Consider the following 24,700-nt stretch of genomic DNA (forward strand, 5'->3'; position numbering starts at 1 on the left):
AATTGGGCGGAGGGTCAACAGAATCGGTGGCAACTGGACTGAGGAGAGGAGAACGTTATTGGGACTGAGGGTCAGTGGGACTGAGGGTCAGTGGGACTGAGGGTCAGAGGGACTGAGGGACTGAGGGACTGAGGGTCAGAGGGACTGAGGGTCAGAGGGACTGAGGGTCAGTGGGAGTGAGGGTCAGAGGGACTGAGGGTCAGTGGGACTGAGGGTCAGAGGGACTGAGGGTCAGAGGGACTGGGGGTCAGAGGGACTGAGGGTCGGAGGGACTGAGGGTCAGAGTGACTGAGGGTCAGAGCAAGTGAGGATCAGTGGGACTGAGGGTCAGAGTGACTGGGGGTCAGTGGGACTGGGGGTCAGAGGGACTGAGGGTCAGAGGGACTGAGGGTCAGTGGGACTGAGGGTCAGAGGGACTGAGGGTCAGAGGGACTGAGGGTCAGTGGGACTGAGGGTCAGAGGGACTGAGGATCAGTGGGACTGAGGGTCAGTGGGACTGGGGGTCAGAGTGACTGAGGGTCAGAGGGACTGAGGGTCAGAGGGACTGAGGGTCAGAGGGACTGAGGGTCAGTGGGACTGGGGGTCAGAGGGACTGAGGGTCAGAGGGACTGAGGGTCAGTGGGACTGAGGGTCAGAGGGACTGAGGGTCAGTGGGAGTGAGGATCAGTGGGACTGACGGTCAGAGAGACTGAGGGTCAGAGGGACTGAGGGTCAGAGGGACTGGGGGTCAGAGTGACTGAGGGTCAGAGGGACTGAGGGTCAGAGTGACTGAGGGTCAGAGGGAGTGAGGATCAGTGGGACTGAGGGTCAGAGAGACTGAGGGTCAGAGGGACTGAGGGTCAGAGGGACTGGGGGTCAGAGTGACTGAGGGTCAGAGGGACTGAGGGTCAGAGTGACTGAGGGTCAGAGGGACTGAGGGTCAGAGGGACTGAGGTTCAGAGTGACTGAGGGTCAGAGGGACTGAGGGTCAGAGGGACTGAGGGTCAGAGTGACTGAGGGTCAGAGGGAGTGAGGATCAGTGGGACTGAGGGTCAGAGGGACTGGGGGTCAGTGGGACTGGGGGTCAGAGGGACTGAGGGTCAGAGGGACTGAGGGTCAGAGGGACTGAGGGTCAGTGGGACTGAGGGTCAGAGGGACTGAGGGTCAGAGTGACTGAGGGTCAGAGGGACTGAGGGTCAGTGGGACTGAGGGTCAGAGGGACTGAGGGTCAGTGGGACTGAGGGTCAGTGGGACTGAGGGTCAGAGGGACTGAGGGTCAGAGGGACTGAGGGTCAGAGGGACTGAGGGTCAGAGGGAATGAGGGTCAGTGGGACTGGGGGTCAGAGGGACTGAGGGTCAGAGGGACTGGGGGTCAGAGTGACTGAGGGTCAGAGGGACTGAGGGTCAGTGGGACTGAGGGTCAGAGGGACTGAGGGTCAGAGGGACTGGGGGTCAGAGGGACTGAGGGTCAGAGGGACTGGGGGTCAGAGTGACTGAGGGTCAGAGGGACTGAGGGTCAGTGGGACTGAGGGTCAGCGGGACTGAGGGTCAGAGGGACTGGGGGTCAGAGTGACTGAGGGTCAGAGGGACTGGGGGTCAGAGTGACTGAGGGTCGGTGGGACTGAGGGTCAGTGGGACTGAGGGTCAGTGGGACTGAGGGTCAGAGGGACTGAGGGTCAGTGGGACTGAGGGTCAGTGGGACTGAGGGTCAGTGGGACTGAGGGTCAGAGGGAGGTAGGGTCAGTGGGACTGAGGGTCAGAGGGATTGAGGGTCAGTGGGATTGAGGGTCAGTGGGACTGAGGGTCAGAGGGACTGAGGGTCAGTGGGACTGAGGGTCAGAGGGACTGAGGGTCAGTGGGACTGAGGGTCAGAGGGTCTGAGTTTCAGAGGGACTGAGGGTCAGAGGGACTGAGGGTCAGTGGGACTGAGGGTCAGAGGGTCTGAGTTTCAGAGGGACTGGGGGTCAGAGGGAGTGAGGGTCAGTGGGACTGAGGGTCAGAGGGACTGAGGGTCAGAGGGTCTGAGTTTCAGAGGGACTGAGTTTCAGAGGGACTGAGAGTCAGAGGGACTGGGGGTCAGAGGGACTGAGGGTCAGTGGGAGGTAGGGTCAGCGGGATTGAGGGTCGGAGGGAGTGTGGGTCAGTGGGACTGAGGGTCAGCGGTTCTGAGGGGAGGGCAGGGTCCTCTCCCGTTGCCCCGTGCCCTCCGATGTGCCCAGCCTCATTCTCCAGCCTCAGCACCTCTGGCTAATGAGGGAAGTCCCTCAGCCTGTCAATCACACACAGGAAACGGTGTCAGGGACTGGTGACCAATGAATGAAGAGGAAGGACAGACGCTGACTTGCTCTGAAAGGGGGTGTGGACGAGGCCCAGAAGATCGGACTCCAGCCGTGGATAAGGATGTGTCGCATGAGGTCTCCTCCCAACATGAACTCGGTGATTTCACTCGCTGTCCACATCTTCCTCCTGGCTGGTAAGCTTTACATCGAGAATTACATTGAGTTTACAGAGCAAGAAAAGGCCATTCGGCCCAACTGGTCCATGCCGCCTTCTCCCTCCCCTCTTCATCTCACCCTACCCAGAATAAGCTTCTATTCCTTTCTCCCTCTTGTCTTTATCTAGCCTCCCCTTAAAGGCCTCTCTGATATTCGCCTCAACCACTCCCTGTGGTGACGAGTTCCACATTCTCAGCACTCCCTGGGTAAAGACGTTTCTCCTGAATTCCTTCTTCGATTTACTAGAATCACAGACAAGTACAGCACAGACGGAGGCCATTCGGCCCATCGAGCCTGCCTCCGCTCTTTCCAAGGGCCACCCAGTCAGTCCCATTCTCCCCCCGCTCTTTCCCCAGATCCCTGCAACGTTTTCTCCTTGAACTATTTACCCAATTCCCTTTGGACGACCACTATTGAGTCTGTATCCATCGCCCCATCAGGCAGTGCATTCCCGATCCTGACCACTCGCTGCGTATTGAAGCTTTTCCTCATGATGCCTCTGGTTCTTTTGCCAATCGCCTTAGTGACTGTCATATATTTATGTCAACTAGTTCTGGTCTCCTCTGCAACTGGAAACATCTTGTCTACGTCTACCCTATCAAACTGTTTCATAATTTGAAAGACCTCCATCGCTCAGCCTTCCCTTTTTCTAGATTTACGAGCCCTCGCCTGTTCAGTCTTTCCTGATAAATATATCCTCTCAGTTCTGGCATCATCCTAGTAAATTTTTATTGCACCTCCTTCAGTGCCTCTCTGTATTTTTTGTAATATGGAGGCCAGAACTGTGCACATTACTCCAAGTGTGGTCTAACCAAGGTCTACGGAGACCAGAACTGTGCACAGTGCTCCACGTATGGTCTAACCAAGGTATATGGAGAACAGAACTGCTCCAAGTGTGCTCTAGCCAAGGGATGTGGAGACCGGAACTGTGCACAGTGCTCCAAGTGTGGTCTAACCAAGGTCTATGGAGAACAGAACTGTGCACAGTGCTCCAAGTGTGGTCTAACCAAGGTATATGGAGAACAGAACTGTGCACAGTGCTCCAAGTGTGGTCTAACCAAGGTATATGGAGACCAGAACTGTGCACAGTGCTCCAAGTGTGGTCTAACCAAGGTATATGGAGAACAGAACTGTGCACAGTGCGCCAAGTGTGGTCTAACCAAGGGATGTGGAGACCAGAACTGTTCACAGTGCTCCAAGTGTGGTCTACCCCACTGGCTGAAGTCATACCTAGCACAAAGGAAGATGGTTGTGGTGATTGAAGGTCAATCATCACAGATTCAGAACATCGCTGCAGGATTTCCTCAGGGGAGTGTCCTAGGCCCAACCATTTTCAGCTGTGACCTTCCCACCATCATAAGGTCAGAAATGGGGTTGTTCGCTGATGACTGCACAGTGTTCAGCGCCTTTCACAACTCCTCAGATAATGAAGCAGTCCATGCCGGCATGCAGCAAGACCTGGACGACGTTCAGGCTTGGGCTGATAAGTGGCAGGTAACATTCACGCCACAGAAGTGCCGGGCAATGACTATCTCCAACAAGCGTGAGTCTAACCATCTCCCCTTGACATTCAATGGCATTACCATCGCCGAATCCCCCACTATCAAGATCCTGGGGGTCACCATTAACCAGAAACTGAACTGGACCAGCCACATAAATACTGTGGCAACAAGAGCAGGTCAGAGGCTGGGAATTCTGCAGTGAGTGTCTCACCTCCTGACTCCCCAAAGCCTTTCCACCATCTACAAGGCACAAGTCAGGAGTGTGATGGAATACTCTCCACTTGCCTGGATGAGTGCAGCTCCAACAACACTCAAGAAGCTCGAAACCATCCAGGACAAAGCAGCCCACTTGATTGGCACCCCATCCACCACCTTAAACATTCACTCCCTCCACCACCGGCGTACCGTGGCTGCAGTGTGTACCATCTACAAGATGCACTGCAGCAACTCGCCAAGGCTTCTTTAGCAGCACCTCCCAAACCCATGACCTCTTCCACCTAGTAGGACAAGGGCAGCAGTCGCATGGGAACACCACCACCACCAAGCTCCCCTCCAAGTCACACACCATCCTGACTTAGAAGTATATTGCTGATCCATCATCGTCGCTCGGTCCAAATCCTGGAACTACCTACCTAACAGCACTGTGGGCGTACCATCACCAAGGGACTGCAGCGGTTCAAGGAGGTGGCTCACCACCACCTTCTCAAGGGCAACTAGGGATGGGCAATAAATGCTGGCTTTGCCAGCGGCGCCCACATCCCATAAACGAATAAAAAAAATGTTTTTTAAATGGAGACCACAACTGTGCACAGTGCTCCAAGTGTGGTCTAACCAAGGTATATGGAGACCTGAACTGTGCACAATGCTCCAAGTGTGGTCTAACCAAGGTATATGGAGACCAGAACTGTGCACAGTGCTCCAAGTGTGGTCTAACCAAGGTATATGGAGACCAGAACTGTGCACAGTGCTCCAAGTGTGGTCTAACCAAGGTATATGGAGACCAGAACTGTGCACAGTGCACCAAGTGGGGTCTAACCAAGGTATATGGAGACCAGAACTGTGCACAGTGCTCCAAGTGGGGTCTAACCAAGGTATGTGGAGACCAGAACTGTGCACAGTGCTCCAAGTGTGGTCTAACCAAGGTATGTGGAGACCAGAACTGTGCACAATGCCCCAAGTGGGGTCTAACCAAGGTATATGGAGACCAGAACTGTGCACAGTGCCCCAAGTGGGGTCTAACCAAGGTCTATGGAGACCAGAACTGTGCACAGTGCTCCAAGTGTTGTCTAACCAAGGTCTATGGAGAGCAGAACTGTGCGCATTGCTCCAAGTGTGGTCTAACCAAGGTATATGGAGACCAGAACTGTGCACAGTGCTCCAAGTGTGGTCTAACCAAGGTATGTGGAGACCAGAACTGTGCACAGTGCTCCAAGTGTGGCCTAACCAAGGTATGTGGAGACCAGAACAGTGCACAGTGCTCCAAGTGTGGTCTAACCAAGGTATGTGGAGACCAGAACTGTGCACAGTGCTCCAGGTGTGGTCTCACCAAGGTATATGGAGACCAGAACTGTGCACAGTGCTCCATGTGTGGTCTAACCAAGGTATATGGAGACCAGAATTGTGCACAGTGCTCCAAGTGTGGTCTAACCAAGGTATATGGAGACCAGAACTGTGCACAGTGCTCCAAGTGTGGTCTAACCAAGGTAGATGGAGGCCAGAACTGTGCACAGTGCTCCAAGTGTGGTCTAACCAAGGTATATGGAGACCAGAACTGTGCACAGTGCTCCAAGTGTGGTCTAACCAAGGTATATGGAGACCAGAACTGTGCACAGTGCTCCAAGTGTGGTCTAACCAAGGTAGATGGAGGCCAGAACTGAGCACAGTGCTCCAAGTGTGGTCTAACCAAGGTATATGGAGACCAGAATTGTGCACAGTGCTCCAAGTGTGGTCTAACCAAGGTAGATGGAGACCAGAACTGTGCACAGTGCTCCAAGTGTGGTCTATCCAACGTTCTGTACCAAGCTTTACCTTGACCAATGTCAAAGAGCGGCCTTAGCTGCGACCTTCCTACATTTCCTGAGTTAGTTTTGGCAGGAGGATTCATGAGTTGTGACTCTCTCTATTTTCAGGGCTCACCTCCGGCGGTGTGAACTTCCGATTCTCGTCCACATTAATGAGCGTCCGGGAGGGCGAGTCAGTCACGATGGAGTGCCAATTCTCCCGCAAGACAGACGACCGGTACTTGATCTGGGGTTACGTCCCCCCTGGCAGTGGGGCCCTCAAGCAGCTGGTGTACTGGAGCCCCAATTCACAGGTCCCCACCTTCATGGCTGGGGATGCTCACCGTTACGTGGCCGACAAGAACTTTGGCAGAAAACAGATGTCCCTGCGGATCACTAATGCCACGCAGCAAGATTCCACCAGGTACTACTGCCAAATGACAGACCAGCAGGGAGACAAGAACGCGACAGATTGGTGCGGCTGTGGATCTACACTGAAGGTCGAGGCCGGTAGGGGAGCTCGTCCGAAACCCGTTCGGGGGCAGGGGAGGGGTGGAAGGGGAACGGGCAGTCGCTGGCCGGCAACCAAGCTTGGAGGGTGGAGGACATCAGATGAGGCAGTTCAGGGAACGGTGGTTTGGAGGTACGCCAAGGCCAGCAGATTTTAGGACAAAGGGACAACTTAGAGAGATGAGGAGTCACAGAATTTGGGGGTGAGGAGTCCAACAGTTTGGGGATGAAAAGCTGCACAGTTTGGGGGTGAGGAGCCCCAGAGGTTGGAAGTGAGCAGTCCCGCAGTTTGGCGTTGAGGAGTCCTACAATTTGGTGGTGATAAGCCCCCACAGTTTGCAGGGTTGAGGAGTCCCAGAGGTTGGAAGTGAGGAGTCCCAGAGTTTGGAAGTGAGGAGTCCCACAGTTTGGGGGTAAGGAGACTCAGAGTTTTGGGGGTGAGGAGACTCACAGTTTGGGGGTGAAGAGTTGAACAGTTTGGTTGTCAAGGAGACCGACACTTTGGAGGTAAGAAGACCAATAATTTTGGGAGTGAGGAGTCACAATAATTGCAGGTGAGGATTCCCATGGTTTGAAGGTGAGGAGCCTCAGAGTTTGGGAGGTGAGGAGTCCCAAAGTTTGGAGGTGAGGAGTCCCCACGGTTTGACGGGTGAGGAGTACCAGAGTTTCGGGGATGAGGAGTCCCACAATTTGGAGGTGAAGAATCCTACAGTTTTGTGGTAGAGGAGTCCCACAGTTTGGGGGGTGAAGAGTCGCACAGTTTGGGGATCGAGGAGTCACCACAGTTTGGGGGTGAAGATTCGAACAGTTTTGGGAGTGAGGAGTCCCACAATTTTGGGAGTGAGTAGTCCCACAGTTTGGGGGCGAAGATTCCCGCAGGGGAAGAACCTGAAGTGGGAATTCCAAGTATCCTAGAGTTTGTTGTTTATATCTGTGTCTCAAGGATCATAAAGTGAGAGAATTTTAAAGCACACGAGGAAATTCAGCCCATTGCCCCCGTGTCCTCTCTCTGACCGAGCTCCCTCCTTCGTCCCATTGCCCTGTGTCAGAGAATTCTAATCTGATGCCAAATATGGTTTCAACTTAAACCTTTTAATGTGCTAAACCAAGCAGAGAAGTAAACACAATTAACCCCGTTTACTCTCTGGGTAGAGACCTAACCATCGTCGAACCTTTCGTCCTTGTCCATCTCTGCTAAAAGAAAATCTCAAGGTCTTTATAGACCTCTAGTCACGCACACTGCCCCTGTTGTGATAAGTGTGATTGTGAAGAAGACCGGCAGAAATGAGATGCTAACGTGTTTAACATTAATCGTGTAACTCATGACGTTGAGCCCATCGTTCCTTTTCCGAACTCGAGACTTCCTCAGCTATCTCGTTTCACACTGTATGCTAAACGTTGAGTCACGGACCACACATCCTGTAGTTCAACAAGAAACAAACCGCGCAGTCAGCTCAACTGAGAAATGATACATTGACCCCTGAACCATCCTCGGGATTGAACAGCTTAACCATTATTTCCAGCCACAGTACTAATCCACAAGCCATCCACAGGTTAAAAGAAAGCAAAATCCTCAATCATATCTAACGCAGCGAGTTGTTGTGATCTGGAACGCGCTGCCTGAAATGGCGGTGGAAGCAGATTCAATAGTAACTTTCAAAAGGGGATAAATACTTGAAGGAGAAAAACTTGCAGGGTTATACGGGAAAGAACAGGGGAACGGGGATTAATTGGACAGCTTGTTCAACAGAGCCGGCACAGGCAGGATGGGCCGAATGGCCTCCTTCTGTGCTGTATCATTCTAGGGTTCTATGATATGAGATTAAACAAAATCCTAATCCTATATGTGAACACGAGTAGGGTGTCTTACACCTGCCCTTTACCCATTCGGCCCATCGATTCTGCACCAGAGACATTGAGGTCAGTGATTGACCTCTCGATTCTGGGCCAGAGACACTGAGGTCAGTGATTCACCTCTCGATTCTGGGCCAGACACACTGTGGTCAGTGATTGACCTCTCGATTCTGGGCCAGACACTGAGGTCAGTGATTCACCTCTCGATTCTGGGCCAGAGACACTGAGGTCAGTGATTGGCCCCTCAATTCTGGTCCAGAGACACTGAGGTCAGTGATTGACCCTCGATTCTGGGCCAGAGACACTGAGGTCAGTGATTCACCTCTCGATTCTGGGCCAGACACACTGTGGTCAGTGATTGACCTCTCGATTCTGGGCCAGACACTGAGGTCAGTGATTGGCCTCTCGATTCTGGGCCAGAGACACTGAGGTCAGTGATTCACCTCTCGATTCTGGGCCAGACACACTGTGGTCAGTGATTGACCTCTCGATTCTGGGCCAGACACTGAGGTCAGTGATTGGCCCCTCAATTCTGGGCCAGACACACTGTGGTCAGTGATTGACCTCTCGATTCTGGGCCAGAGACACTGAGGTCAGTGATTCACCTCTCGATTCTGGGCCAGACACTGAGGTCAGTGATTCACCTCTCGATTCTGGGCCAGAGACATTGAGGTCAGTGATTGACCTCTCGATTCTGGGCCAGACACACTGTGGTCAGTGATTGACCTCTCGATTCTGGGCCAGACACTGAGGTCAGTGATTCACCTCTCGATTCTGGGCCAGAGACACTGAGGTCAGTGATTGGCCCCTCAATTCTGGTCCAGAGACACTGAGGTCAGTGATTGACCCTCGATTCTGGTCCAGACACACTGAGATCAGTGAATGACCTCTCGATTCTGGGCCAGACACTGAGGTCAGTGATTGACCTCACGATTCTGGTCCAGAGACACTCCGGCCAGTGACTGACCCCTTGATTCTTGTTACAGTGCCACCGTCCTCTCCTCCCTCTGTCCAGCTTCATTACCCGTCCCCGGGGGAGATCTCGGAGAACGGTTTCACCCCCCTGCTCTGCCTAGTCAGTGGATTCTACCCGCCCAGTGTCCGGATCTCCTGGTTCTCGGACGGAAGAAGAGTGACGTCAGGAATCACCGAGCAGCCTCTATCCCGAGACCCCGCGGATCGGTACACCACCGTCAGTCAGCTGGAGGTCGGGGGCCGGGACTGGGTGAATGTGGACAAGTACCAGTGTGTGGTCTCACATCAGACGCTGACCCACCCGATCGTCAAGGAGATCAGGACCAGAGGTGAGTGTGTGGACTGCTGGGGTTTGTTGTGTGGGGGTTGGGGGGAGGGGAGTTGGACGGGCAGCGAGGGGGTCGGGGGTTAGGGAGGGCAGTTGGGCTGGGGGTTTGAGGTGGAGATTGGTGGTGGGGATTTGAGAGTTGGGGGTTGGAGGTTTAGTGGGATAAACCCTGGGCTTGGCTCCCAGTCGCCGGGGGGAGGTTTGTGACCCGGGAAACGGATCGCGAGGGGCGTTCCTCCCCGAGCCCACCCCCCCCCGGGCCCACCCCCCCCACTCCCCTTCCAGTTCAATCCAGCGGGTTCCCGCGATTGTCATTAATGAGACCCCGCGGAATCACATCCCTGACATCGGAAAACCTCCAACGTTGCTCCCCCCAATCTGAGGGGCCGGTAAACTGGGGAGCTCAGAGTGAGGGGCTGATCTCGCTCTTCCCCCCAGTCTGGGGGTCCGGTTAACTGGGGAGCTCTGAGTGAGGGGCTGATCTCGCTCTTCCCCCCAGTCTGGGGCTCCGGTAAACTGGGGGGCTCCGAGTGAGGGGCTGATCTCTCACTCTTCCCCCCAGTCTGGGGCTCCGGTAAACTGGGGGGCTCCTAGTGAGGGGCTGATCTCACTCTTCCCCCCAAGTCTGGGGGGTGATTAACTGAGGGGCTCCGAGTGAGGGGCTGATCGCGCTCTTCCCCCCATTCTGAGGGTCCGGTTAACTGGGGGGCTCCGAGTGAGGGGCTGATCACACTCTTCCCCCCATTCTGAGGGTCCGGTTAACTGAGGGGCTCCGAGTGAGGGGCTGATCACACTCTTCCCCCCATTCTGAGGGTCCGGTTAACTGGGGGGCTCCGAGTGAGGGGCTGATCTCATTCTTCCCCCCCAGTCTGGGGGTCCGGTTAACTGGGGGACTCCGAGTGAGGGGCTGATCGCACTCTTCCCCCCCAGTCTGGGGGTCCGGATAACTGGGGGGCTCCGAGTGAGGGGCTGATCTCTTACCGCCCACTAATATCTTCATTCCGCCCTCTCTCCGGTGGATCTCCAGCCCGATACCCTACGGTTCCCAGCGTCTACGTCCTACCCCCCACCTACGATGAAATGGACACTTACGGGACCGCCACGTTGGGGTGTCGGGCAGTCGGATTTCACCCCAGGAACATCTCCTTCACCTGGCTCATCAATAACCGCCAGACATCCTTCTCCTCGGAACCTGGCCTCACAATGGAACACGAGAATGGGACCTACAGTTCCAGCAGCACGCTAAAAGTCCCTGTCCGGGAATGGGATTCGGGCTTGATCTTCACCTGTTTGGTCAAACACCTTTCCTCAACAACTCCGCTGACACAGACCCTCAGCAAACAAGACGGTAAGATACACCTCATCCCTTAGATAGTGAGTACAGCTCCCTCTACAATGTCCCATCAAACACTCCCAGGGCAGGTACAGCACGGGTTAGATGCAGAGTAAAGCTCCCTCTACACTGTCCCATCAAACACTCCCGGGTCAGGTGCAGCACGGGTTAGATACAGAGCGAAGCTCCCTCTACACTGTCGCATCAAACACTCCCGGGGCAGGTACAGCGCGGGCTAGATACAGAGTAAAGCTCCCTCTACACAGTCCCATCAAACACTCGCAGGGCGGTTACAGCACGGGTTAGATACAGAGTAAAGCTCCCTCTACACTGTCCCGTCAAACACTCCCAGGGCAGGTATAGCATGGGTTAGATACAGAGTAAAGCTCCCTCTACACTGTCCCATCAAACACTCCCAGGGCAGGTATAGCATGGGTTAGATACAGGGTAAAGCTCCCTCTACACTGTCAAATCACTGTCGATTCTGGTCCAGAGACACTCAGGTCAGTGATTGACCTCTCGATTCTGGGCCAGACACTGAGGTCAGTGATTGACCTCTCGATTCTGGTCCACAGACACTGAGGTCAGTGACTGACCTCTCGATTCTGGTCCAGAGACACTCCGGCCAGTGACTGACCCCTTGATTCTTATTACAGTGCCACCGTCCTCTCCTCCCTCTGTCCAGCTTCATTACCCGCCCCCGGGGGAGATCTCGGAGAACGGTTTCACCCCCCTGCTCTGCCTAGTCAGTGGATTCTACCCGCCCAGTGTCCGGATCTCCTGGTTCTCGGACGGAAGAAGAGTGACGTCAGGAATCACCGAGCAGCCTCTATCCCGAGACCCCGCGGATCGATACACCACCGTCAGTCAGCTGGAGGTCAGGGGCCGGGACTGGGTGAATGTGGACAAGTACCAGTGTGTGGTCTCACACCAGACGCTGACCCACCCGATCGTCAAGGAGATCAGGACCAGAGGTGAGTGTGTGGACTGCTGGGGTTTGTTGTGTGGGGGTTGGGGGGAGGGGAGTTGGACGGGCAGCGAGGGGGTCGGGGGTTAGGGAGGGCAGTTGGGCTGGGGGTTTGTGGTGGAGATTGGTGGTGGGGATTTGAGAGTTGGGGGTTGGAGGTTTACTGGGATAAACCCTGGGCTTGGCTCCCAGTCGCCGGGGGGAGGTTTGTGACCCGGGAAACGGATTGCGAGGGGCGTTCCTCCCTGAGCCCACCCCCCCGGGCCCACCCCCCCGGGCCCACCCCCCCCACTCCCCTTCCAGTTCAATCCAGCGGGTTCCCGCGATTGTCATTAATGAGTCCCCGCGGAATCACATCGCTGACATCGGAAAACCTCCAACGCTGCTCCCCCCAATCTGGGGGGCCGGTAAACTGGGGAGCTCAGAGTGAGGGGCTGATCTCACTCTTCCCCCCAGTCTGGGGGTCCGGTTAACTGGGGAGCTCCGAGTGAGGGGCTGATCTCGCTCTTCCCCCCAGTCTGGGGCTCCGGTAAACTGGGGGGCTCCTAGTGAGGGGCTGATCTCACTCTTCCCCCCAAGTCTGGGGGGTGATTAACTGAGGGGCTCCGAGTGAGGGGCTGATCGCGCTCTTCCCCCCATTCTGAGGGTCCGGTTAACTGGGGGGCTCCGAGTGAGGGGCTGATCTCATTCTTCCCCCCCAGTCTGGGGGTCCAGTTAACTGGGGGACTCCGAGTGAGGGTCTGATCTCGCTCTTCCCCCCAGTCTGGGGGTCCAGTTAACTGGGGGGCTCCGAGTGAGGGGCTGATCGCACTCTTCCCCCCCAGTCTGGGGGTCCAGATAACTGGGGGGCTCCGAGTGAGGGGTTGATCTCTTACCGCCCACTAATATCTTCATTCCGCCCTCTCTCCGGTGGATCCCCAGCCCGATACCCTACGGTTCCCAGCGTCTACGTCCTACCCCCCACCTACGATGAAATGGACACTTACGGGACCGCCACGTTGGGGTGTCGGGCAGTCGGATTTCACCCCAGGAACATCTCCTTCACCTGGCTCATCAATAACCGCCAGACATCCTTCTCCTCGGAACCTGGCCTCACAATGGAACACGAGAATGGGACCTACAGTTCCAGCAGCACGCTAAAAGTCCCTGTCTGGGAATGGGATTCGGGCTCGATCTTCACCTGTTTGGTCAAACACCTTTCCTCAACAACTCCGCTGACACAGACCCTCAGCAAACAAGACGGTAAGATACACCTCATCCCTTAGATAGTGAGTACAGCTCCCTCTACAATGTCCCATCAAACACTCCCAGGGCAGGTACAGCACGGGTTAGATGCAGAGTAAAGCTCCCTCTACACTGTCCCATCAAACACTCCCGGGTCAGGTGCAGCACGGGTTAGATACAGAGCGAAGCTCCCTCTACACTGTCGCATCAAACACTCCCGGGGCAGGTACAGCGCGGGCTAGATACAGAGTAAAGCTCCCTCTACACAGTCCCATCAAACACTCGCAGGGCGGTTACAGCACGGGTTAGATACAGAGTAAAGCTCCCTCTACACTGTCCCGTCAAACACTCCCAGGGCAGGTATAGCATGGGTTAGATACAGAGTAAAGCTCCCTCTACACTGTCCCATCAAACACTCCCAGGGCGGTTACAGCACGGGTTAGATACAGAGTAAAGCTCCCTCTACACTGTCCCGTCAAACACTCCCAGGGCAGGTATAGCATGGGTTAGATACAGAGTAAAGCTCCCTCTACACTGTCCCATCAAACACTCCCAGGGCAGGTACAGCGCGGGTTAGATACAGAGTAAAGCTCCCTCTACACTGTCCCATCAAACACTCCCAGGGCAGGTATAGCATGGGTTAGATACAGAGTAAAGCTCCCTCTACACTGTCCCATCAAACACTCCCGGGGCGGTTACAGCACGGGTTAGATACAGAGTAAAGCTCCCTCTACACTGTCCCGTCAAACACTCCCAGGGCAGGTATAGCATGGGTTAGATACAGAGTAAAGCTCCCTCTACACTGTCCCATCAAACACTCCCAGGGCAGGTACAGCGCGGGTTAGATACAGAGTAAAGCTCCCTCTACACTGTCCCATCAAACACTCCCAGGGCAGGTATAGCATGGGTTAGATACAGGGTAAAGCTCCCTCTACACTGTCAAATCACTGTCGATTCTGGTCCAGAGACACTCAGGTCAGTGATTGACCTCTCGATTCTGGGCCAGACACTGAGGTCAGTGATTGACCTCTCGATTCTGGTCCACAGACACTGAGGTCAGTGACTGACCTCTCGATTCTGGTCCAGAGACACTCCGGCCAGTGACTGACCCCTTGATTCTTATTACAGTGCCACCGTCCTCTCCTCCCTCTGTCCAGCTTCATTACCCGCCCCCGGGGGAGATCTCGGAGAACGGTTTCACCCCCCTGCTCTGCCTAGTCAGTGGATTCTACCCGCCCAGTGTCCGGATCTCCTGGTTCTCGGACGGAAGACGAGTGACGTCAGGAATCACCGAGCAGCCTCTATCCCGAGACCCCACGGATCGATACACCACCGTCAGTCAGCTGGAGGTCAGGGGCCGGGACTGGGTGAATGTGGACAAGTACCAGTGTGTGGTCTCACACCAGACGCTGACCCACCCGATCGTCAAGGAGATCAGGACCAGAGGTGAGTGTGTGGACTGCTGGGGTTTGTTGTGTGGGGGTGGGGGGAGGGGAGTTGGACGGGCAGCGAGGGGGTCGGGGGTTAGGGAGGGCAGTTGGGCTGGGGGTTTGAGGTGGAGATTGGTGGTGGGGATTTGAGAGTTGGGGGTTGGAGGTTTACTGGGATAAACCCTGGGCTTGGCTCCCAGTCGCCGGGGGGAGGTTTGTGACCCGGGAAACGGATTGCGAGGGGCGTTCCTCCCTGAGCCCACCCCCCCGGGCCCACCCCCCCGGGCACACCCCCCCCCACTCCCCTTCCAGTTCAATCCAGCGGGTTCCCGCGATTGTCATTAATGAGTCCCCGCGGAATCACATCGCTGACATCGGAAAACCTCCAACGCTGCTCCCCCCAATCTGGGGGGCCGGTAAACTGGGGAGCTCAGAGTGAGGGGCTGATCTCACTCTTCCCCCCAGTCTGGGGGTCCGGTTAACTGGGGAGCTCCGAGTGAGGGGCTGATCTCGCTCTTCCCCCCAGTCTGGGGCTCCGGTAAACTGGGGGGCTCCTAGTGAGGGGCTGATCTCACTCTTCCCCCCAAGTCTGGGGGGTGATTAACTGAGGGGCTCCGAGTGAGGGGCTGATCGCGCTCTTCCCCCCATTCTGAGGGTCCGGTTAACTGGGGGGCTCCGAGTGAGGGGCTGATCTCATTCTTCCCCCCCAGTCTGGGGGTCCAGTTAACTGGGGGACTCCGAGTGAGGGTCTGATCTCGCTCTTCCCCCCAGTCTGGGGGTCCAGTTAACTGGGGGGCTCCGAGTGAGGGGCTGATCGCACTCTTCCCCCCCAGTCTGGGGGTCCAGATAACTGGGGGGCTCCGAGTGAGGGGTTGATCTCTTACCGCCCACTAATATCTTCATTCCGCCCTCTCTCCGGTGGATCCCCAGCCCGATACCCTACGGTTCCCAGCGTCTACGTCCTACCCCCCACCTACGATGAAATGGACACTTACGGGACCGCCACGTTGGGGTGTCGGGCAGTCGGATTTCACCCCAGGAACATCTCCTTCACCTGGCTCATCAATAACCGCCAGACATCCTTCTCCTCGGAACCTGGCCTCACAATGGAACACGAGAATTGGACCTACAGTTCCAGCAGCACGCTAAAAGTCCCTGTCCGGGAATGGGATTCGGGCTCGATCTTCACCTGTTTGGTCAAACACCTTTCCTCAACAACTCCGCTGACACAGACCCTCAGCAAACAAGACGGTAAGATACACCTCATCCCTTAGATAGTGAGTACAGCTCCCTCTACAATGTCCCATCAAACACTCCCAGGGCAGGTACAGCACGGGTTAGATGCAGAGTAAAGCTCCCTCTACACTGTCCCATCAAACACTCCCGGGTCAGGTGCAGCACGGGTTAGATACAGAGCGAAGCTCCCTCTACACTGTCGCATCAAACACTCCCGGGGCAGGTACAGCGCGGGCTAGATACAGAGTAAAGCTCCCTCTACACAGTCCCATCAAACACTCGCAGGGCGGTTACAGCACGGGTTAGATACAGAGTAAAGCTCCCTCTACACTGTCCCGTCAAACACTCCCAGGGCAGGTATAGCATGGGTTAGATACAGAGTAAAGCTCCCTCTACACTGTCCCATCAAACACTCCCAGGGCAGGTACAGCGCGGGTTAGATACAGAGTAAAGCTCCCTCTACACTGTCCCATCAAACACTCCCAGGGCAGGTATAGCATGGGTTAGATACAGAGTAAAGCTCCCTCTACACTGTCAAATCACTGTCGATTCTGGTCCAGAGACACTCAGGTCAGTGATTGACCTCTCGATTCTGGGCCAGACACTGAGGTCAGTGATTGACCCCTCGATTCTGGTCCAGAGAAACTCAGGTCAGTGATTGACCTCTCGATTCTGGTCCACAGACACTGAGGTCAGTGACTGACCTCTCGATTCTGGTCCAGAGACACTGAGGTCAGTGATTGACCCCCGATTCTGGTCCAGAGACACTCCGGCCAGTGACTGACCCCTTGATTCTTGTTACAGTGCCACCGTCCTCTCCTCCCTCTGTCCAGCTTCATTACCCGCCCCCGGGGGAGATCTCGGAGAACGGTTTCACCCCCCTGCTCTGCCTAGTCAGTGGATTCTACCCGCCCAGTGTCCGGATCTCCTGGTTCTCGGACGGAAGACGAGTGACGTCAGGAATCACCGAGCAGCCTCTATCCCGAGACCCCGCGGATCGATACACCACCGTCAGTCAGCTGGAGGTCAGGGGCCGGGACTGGGTGAATGTGGACAAGTACCAGTGTGTGGTCTCACACCAGACGCTGACCCACCCGATCGTCAAGGAGATCAGGACCAGAGGTGAGTGTGTGGACTGCTGGGGTTTGTTGTGGGGGGTGGGGGGAGGGGAGATGGACGGGCAGCGAGGGGGTCGGGGGTTAGGGAGGGCAGTTGGGCTGGGGGTTTGAGGTGGAGATTGGTGGTGGGGATTTGAGAGTTGGGGGTTGGAGGTTTAGTGGGATAAACCCTGGGCTTGGCTCCCAGTCGCCGGGGGGAGGTTTGTGACCCGGGAAACGGATCGCGAGGGGCGTTCCTCCCCGAGCCCACCCCCCCCGGGCCCACCCCCCCCCCGGGCCCACCCCCCCCCACTCCCCTTCCAGTTCAATCCAGCGGGTTCCCGCGATTGTCACTAATGAGTCCCCGCGGAATCACATCGCTGACATCGGAAAACCTCCAACGCTGCTCCCCCCAATCTGGGGGGCCGGTAAACTGGGGAGCTCAGAGTGAGGGCTGATCTCGCTCTTCCCCCCAATCTGGGGGGACGATTAACTGGGGAGCTCAGAGTGAGGGGCTGATCACGCTCTTCCCCCCAGTCTGGGGGTCCGGTTAACTGGGGGGCTCCGAGTGAGGGGCTGATCTCACTCTTCCCCCCAGTCTGGGGGTCTGTTAACTGGGGGGCTCCGAGTGAGGGGCTGATCTCACTCTTCCCCCCAGTCTGGGGGTCTGTTAACTAGGGGGCTCCGAGTGAGGGGCTGATCACGCTCTTCCTCCCCAGTCCGGGGGTCTGTTAACTGGGGGCTCCGAGTGAGGGGCTGATCTCGCTCTTCCCCCCAGTCTGGGGGTCTGTTAACTGGGGAGCTCCGAGTGAGGGGCTGATCACGCTCTTCCCCCCAGTCTGGGGGTCCGGTTAACTGGGGGGCTCCGAGTGAGGGGCTGATCTCGCTCTTGCCCCCCAGTCTGGGGCTCCGGTTAACTGGGGGTCTCCGAGTGAGGGGCTGATCTCGCTCTTCCCCCCAGTCTGGGGCTCCAGTTAACTGGGGGGCTCCGAGTGAGGGGCTGATCTCACTCTTCCCCCCAGTCTGGGGGTCCGGTTAACTGGGGGGCTCCGAGTGAGGGGCTGATCACGCTCTTCCCCCCAGTCTGGGGGTCTGTTAACTGGGGGTCTCCGAGTGAGGGGCTGATCTCACTCTTCCCCCCAGTCTGGGGCTCCAGTTAACTGGGGGTCTCCGAGTGAGGGGCTGATCTCACTCTTCCCCCCAGTCTGGGGCTCCAGTTAACTGGGGGGCTCCGAGTGAGGGGCTGATCACGCTCTTCCTCCCCAGTCCGGGGGTCTGTTAACTGGGGGGCTCCGAGTGAGGGGCTGATCTCGCTCTTCCCCCCAGTCTGGGGCTCCAGTTAACTGGGGGGCTCCGAGTGAGGGGCTGATCTCGCTCTTCCCCCCAGTCTGGGGGTCTGTTAACTGGGGGATTCCAAGGTGGTCCTGATCTCTCGCCGCCCACTAATATCTTCATTCCGCCCTCTCTCCGGTGGATCTCCAGCCCGATACCCTACGGTTCCTAGCGTCTACGTCCTACCCCCCACCTACGATGAAATGGACACTTACGGGACCGCCACGTTGGGGTGTCGGGCAGTCGGATTTCACCCCAGGAACATCTCCTTCACCTGGCTCATCAATAACCACCAGACATCCTTCCCCTCGGAGCCAGGAAACACAACCCAACACGAGAATGGGACCTACAGCTCCAGCAGCACGCTAAAGGTCCCTGTCCAGGAATGGGATTCGGGCTCGATCTTCACCTGTCTGGTCAAACACCTTTCCTCAACAGCTCCGCTGACACAGACCCTCAGCAAACAAGACGGTAAGATACACCTCATCCCTTAGATAGAGTACAGCTCTCTCTACACTGTCCCATCAAACACTCCCAGGGCAGGTACACCATGGGTTAGATACAGAGTAAAGCTCCCTCTACACTGTCCCATTAAACACTCCCAGGGCAAGTACAGCACGGGGTTAGATACAGAGTAAAGCTCCCTCTACACTCTCCCATCAAACACTCCCAGGGCAGGGACAGCACAGGTTAGATACAGAGTAAAGCTCCCTCTACACTGTCCCATGAAACACTCCCAGGGCAGGTACAGCACGGGTTAGATAGAGTAAAGCTCCCTCTACACTGTCCCCTTGAACACTCCCAGGGCAGGGCCAGTGATTTTCCCGATCTTGTGACGATGATTGTTCTGCTGTGTAAGAAAGGGTTGGGTTGTGTTGAAGTTCTTGTTTTGCCCTGACTCACATCCTGATGACCTTCCTGTGCAGGTCAGTGCCCTTGTCTGGTTCTCGAACCCTCTACTTTCTATTGATCGGAATCCCAACCCTTTTAAAATTCGCATCCTCGTGTTGAAATCCCTCCATGGCCTCGCCCCTCCCTATCTCTGTAACCTCCTCCAGCCCCACAACCCTCCGAGATCTCTGCGCTCCTCCAATTCTGGCCTCTCGCGCATCCCCCGATTTCCATCGCTCCACCATTGGTGGCCGTGCCTTCAGCTGCCTGGGCCCCGAGCTCGGGAATTCCCTCCCTAAACCTTTAACATAGAAACATAGAAACATAGAAGATAGGAGCAGGAGTAGGCCATTCGGCCCTTCGAGCCTGCTCCGCCATTCAATGAGATCATGGCTGATCGTCCAAGTTCAGTACCCTGTCCCTGCCTTCTCCCCATATCCCTTGATCTCTTTAGCCTTAAGAAATATATCCAACTCCTTCTTGAATATATTTAATGAATTGTCCTCCACCGCCCTCTGAGTTAGAGAATTCCACAGGTTCACCACTCTCTGGGTGAAGAAATTCCTCCTCATTTCAGTCCTAAATGGCTTACCCCTTATTCTTAGACTATAACCCCTGGTTCTGGACTCCCCGGCCATCAGAAACATCCTTTCTGCATCTAGTCTGTCCAGACCTGACAGAATTTTATAGGTTTCGATGAGATCCCCTCTCAATCTTCTAAACTCCAGTGAGTATATGCCCAATCGACACAATCTCTCCTCATACGTCATTCCTGCCATCCCAGGTATCGGCCTGGTGAATCTTCGCTGCACTCCCTCCATGGCAAGAACGTCCTTCCTCAGGTAAGGTGACCAAAACTGCACACAATACTCAAGGTGCGGTCTCACCAAGGCCCTGTACAGCTGCAGCAAGACATCCTTGTTCCTGTACTCGACCCCTCTTGCTGCGAAGGCCAACATACCATTTGCCTTCTTAACCGCCTGCTGCACCTGCATGCTTACCTTCAGCGACTGGTGCACAATAACACCCAGGTCTCTTTGCACTTCCCCTTCTCCCAATCTATTGCCATTCAAATAATAATCTGCCTTCCTGTTTTTGCCACCAAAGTGGATAACCTCACATTTATCCACATTATAGTGCATTTGCCATGTTTCTGCCCAATCACCCAACCTGTCCAAATCGTACTGGAGTTTCACGACATCCTCCTCACAGCTTACCCTCCCACCCAGCTTTGTGTCGTCTGCAAATTTGGAGATATTACATCCAATTCCCTCGTCCAGATCATTAATATATATTGTGAACAGCTGGGGTCCTAGGACCGATCCTTGCGGTACCCCACTAGTCACTGCCTGCCACTCGGAAAACGACCCGTTTATTCCAACGGTTTAAGATGCTCCTGAAACCCTAGCTCTTTGATCAAGCTTTTGGTCACCTGTCCTAATATCTCCTTATGTGGCTCGGTGTCAAGTGTTTGATAATCGCTCCTGTGAAGCACCTTGGGACATTTCGCTACGATAAAGGCGCTATATAAATGGGAGTTTGTTCAAAGTGATATTACCCGGAGAATGATCTTCACAATGTTTAACCCTCTCCTTTGCAGTGCGCTCTCCGCAGCCTCCCTCCACCTTCCTCCACCACCCTCCTCCGGAGGAGATCACGGCCGGGAGCGACATCAAGCTCATTTGTGGAGCCACCGGTTTCTACCCGCAAAACATCTCGCTCTCCTGGGAGGTGGACGGTCAGCCGGTCAGTTCAGGCCTCGCGGACACCGGCCCCTCCGTCCAACCGGATGGGAGTTATACCCTGATCAGCAGACTGACCGCCTCCAGCTCACAGTGGACATCAGGATCACTCTACGCCTGCCTGGTGTCTCACCGGACACTGATTGAGCCGATCAGGACACAGGTCCACAGCGAAGGTCAGTGACGTGCGATTGATACACAACCGAGGTTCTCCAGGCTAGATCACACATTCAGACCTCACTTGGAGCACTGTGCACAGTTCTGGTCTCCATAGACCTTGGATAGACCACACTTGGGGCACTGTGCACAGTTCTGGTCTCCACATACCTTGGTTAGACCACACTTGGAGCACTGTGCACAGTTCTGGTCTCCATGTACCTTGGATAGACCACACTTGGGGCACTGTGCACAGTTCTGGTCTCCATATACCTTGGATAGACCACACTTGGAGCACTGTGCACAGTTCTGGTCTCCATATACCTTGGTTAGACCACACTTGGAGCACTGTGCACAGTTCTGGTCTCCATATACCTTGGTTAGACCACACTTGGAGCACTGTGCACAGTCCTGGTCTCCATATACCTTGGTTAGACCACACTTGGAGCACTGTGCACAGTTCTGGTCTCCATATACCTTGGTTAGACCACACTTGGAGCACTGTGCACACCTTGGTTAGACCACACTTGGAGCAATGTGCACAGTGCTGGTCTCCATATACCTGGGTTAGACCACACTTGGAGCACTGTGCACAGTTCTGGTCTCCATATACCTTGGATAGACCACACTTGGAGCACTGTGCACAGTTCTGATCTCCATACACCTGGGTTAGACCACACTTGGAGCACTGTGTCCAGTTCTGGTCTCCATATACCTTGGTTAGACCACACTTGCAGCACTGTGCACAGTTCTGGTCTCCACATACCTGGGTTAGACCACATTTGGAGCACTGTGCACAGTTCTGGTCTCCATATACCTTGGTTAGACCACACTTGGAGCACTGTGTCCAGTTCTGGTCTCCATATACCTTGGTTAGACCACACGTGGAGCACTGTGCACAGTTCTGGTCTCCACATACCTGGGTTAGACCACACTTGGAGCACTGTGCACAGTTCTGGTCTCCATATTATAAAAGGATATAGAGGCACTGGAGAAGGTGTAATAAAGATTTACAAGGATGATACCAGGTTATAACCATCAGGAAAGATTGAACAGCCTGGGGCACATTTCTCTGGAAATGAGAAAACTGAGGGGTGACTTGATAGAGGTCTTTAAGATTATGAAAGGGTTTGATAGTGTAGCCGTGGAGAAGATGTTTCCACTTGCGGCTGAGACCAGCACTGGGGGCCGTAAATATAAGATCGTCGCTGATACACCCAATCGGGAATTCAGGAGAAACTTCTTTACCCAGAGAGTGGTGAGAATGTGGAACTTGCTACCACAGGGAGTGATGCAGATGAGAAGCATAGATGCATTTAAGTGGAAACAGGTAAGTATAAGAGGGAGAAAGGGGTAGAAGGATATGCTGATCGGGTTGGATGAAGTAGGGTGGGAGGAGGCTCGAGTGGAGCATAAACACCGGCACGGACCAGTTGGGCCGAATGGCCTGTTTCTGGGCTGTAACTACTTTGTAGATTCTGCAGGTTCCCGAGGGAGAGAGGTCACTTTCTGACCCACGGCCCATCAGAGAGCGAGGACACTTCGGCCCCTCTCTCTGGCCCGTGATTTGACCTCCAGTGACCCTGAGGTGACGTTGGGCAGGATTTTCATTGGGCCGTGGAGGCGGGATTGGAGGCGTGTGGGGTGGTTTAAAATCTCGAAATCGGGGGGGGGGGGCACGACGCCATCCCGCCCCCAACCCGCCTCCATGCCAGTTTCAAAGGAGGCGGATACCCGATCTTTGCTGGGACCCATCTCCCCGAGGCGGGAAGGGGATTACTGCCAATTAACTGCCTGTTAACAGGTAGTTAACAGGCAGTTTTTAGCCTAATCCCTATTTTCATTGCTGAAGTGTGGGCTTCCCGACGGCTCCGAACCACGGCAAGTTAGCGAGGCGGACCGTCGGGCTGAAGGGCTTGGAGGGGTCGAGATGTCCGGTGTTCAGGTGAGTAATGGGTGCATGAGTTCAGAGGTAAGTGTGTTTGGTGTGTGTAAAGTGTTTAAAGAAGTTTTACTTACATTTACTTAATAATGCAGCCTTCCTTCCTTCAGGTCTCGGGAGTCCCTCATCTCACTGGCACAGAACGCAGAATGGCCGCGAGCTGTCAAAAGTTGCAGCCTCTGCTTTCTGTGCCGGGGAGATCTCTAAATCAGCCTGAGAGGAAGGAATTAACTTGGTGTGCAGATTGTCAGTCTTCGACAGCTTCAAAGAGCTGTCAAACACTGATATTTCATCTGTCAAAAGCTCTTGACAGATGAAATGTCAATCTGTGACGTCACCTGCTGCCAGGTGGCCCCTAATTGGCCCAACAAGGTCAGTCAAGTGAAAATCGCGTGGGTTGGCTAGAACTCAATGGAGACGGGACTACAACCTGAAAGTTGTAGTCCCGCCTCCTACACGCCTCCAGTATCAAAATCCAGCCCGTTGAGTTCATACCTGCAGATTCCTCTCTCCTAATCCATGTTTTGTTTCCCCCTCAGCCCGTCCCCCCTCCCCTCTGTCTGTCCGCCTCGTTCCTCCCTCGATCCAGGAGATTCTGACCAATCAGAGTGCCACGCTGGCCTGCATCGCCACTGGGTTCTACCCGGATACGATATCCTTCCGGTGGATCGCTGCCGAGTCGGAGGTGGGCGGCGGCTCCCGGGCTCTGCCGGGCGTGGCGAACCCGGACGGGACCTACAGGTCCAGGAGTGAGTTGACGGTGTCCAGGGAGGACTGGGGGTCGGGGGTCAGTTACACCTGTGAGGTTACACACGAGGCACTGACAGCCCCAATAACCAGCACGGTCACTGCAGGAGACGGTGAGTCAGCGATCGGGGCTGGGGGCAGGGTGGAGAGGGTAGGGGGAGGGGAGGAGGGATTGGGGTAGGGGAGGGTGGCATGTGTGAGGGGGTATTAGTTAGGAATGGGGGACTAGAGGGATGGGCTTCGATGGGAGAGTTAGGGGTCTAGAGGGATGGGCTTTGACGGGAGAGTTAGGGGACTAGAGGGATGGGCGTGGATGGGAGAGTTAGAGGACTAGATGGATGGGCTTCGATGGGAGAGTTAGGGTACTGGAGGGATGGGCTTCGATGGGAGAGTTAGGGGACTAGAGGGATGGGCTTCGATGGGAGAGTTAGGGGACTAGAGGGATGGGCGTGGATGGGAGAGTTAGAGGACTAGATGGATGGGCTTCGATGGGAGAGTTAGGGTACTGGAGGAATGGGCTTCGATGGGAGAGTTAGGGGACTGGAGGGATGGGCTTCGATGGGAGAGTTAGGGGACTAGAGGGATGGGCTTCGATGGGAGAGTTAGGGTACTGGAGGGATGGGCTTCGATGGGAGAGTTAGGGGACTGGAGAGATGGGCTTCGATGGGAGAGTTAGGGGACTGGAGGGATGGGCTTCAATGGGAGATTTAGGGGACTAGAGGGATGGGCTTCGATGGGAGAGTTAGGGAACTAGAGGGATGGGCTTCGATGGGAGAGTTTGGGGACTAGAGGGATGCGCTTCAATGGGAGAGTTATAGGACTGGAGGGATGAGCTTCGATGGGAGAGTTAGGGGACTGGAGGGATGGGCTTCGATGGGAGAGTTAGGGGACTAGAGGGATGGGCTTCGATGGGAGAGTTAGGGGACCAGAGGGATGCGCTTCAATGGGAGAGTTAGGGGA

At 55.3% G+C, this 24,700-nt stretch overlaps 1 protein-coding gene across 1 annotated transcript in view; it reads left to right on the plus strand.

Annotated features, from left to right (window-relative positions):
* The first annotated feature begins 2,356 nt into the window (after window positions 1-2,356).
* Window positions 2,357-24,700, plus strand: part of LOC147118205 (uncharacterized) — a 78,950-nt gene continuing 56,606 nt past the window's right edge. The window contains exons 1-12 of the mRNA XM_085984299.1: window positions 2,357-2,452; window positions 6,106-6,486; window positions 9,327-9,644; window positions 10,671-10,991; window positions 11,633-11,950; window positions 12,865-13,185; window positions 14,296-14,613; window positions 15,528-15,848; window positions 16,638-16,955; window positions 18,413-18,733; window positions 20,754-21,071; window positions 23,533-23,853. Coding sequence (XP_085840425.1) covers window positions 2,380-2,452; window positions 6,106-6,486; window positions 9,327-9,644; window positions 10,671-10,991; window positions 11,633-11,950; window positions 12,865-13,185; window positions 14,296-14,613; window positions 15,528-15,848; window positions 16,638-16,955; window positions 18,413-18,733; window positions 20,754-21,071; window positions 23,533-23,853 — 3,649 coding nt within the window. The 5' untranslated portion in view covers window positions 2,357-2,379. The remainder of the gene's footprint in view (window positions 2,453-6,105; window positions 6,487-9,326; window positions 9,645-10,670; window positions 10,992-11,632; window positions 11,951-12,864; window positions 13,186-14,295; window positions 14,614-15,527; window positions 15,849-16,637; window positions 16,956-18,412; window positions 18,734-20,753; window positions 21,072-23,532; window positions 23,854-24,700) is intronic.

The sequence above is a fragment of the Somniosus microcephalus genome, chromosome 4, assembly GCF_052327205.1.
Source record: "Somniosus microcephalus isolate GS21.2 chromosome 4, FLI_Smic_1.0, whole genome shotgun sequence".
NCBI lineage: Eukaryota > Metazoa > Chordata > Chondrichthyes > Squaliformes > Somniosidae > Somniosus > Somniosus microcephalus.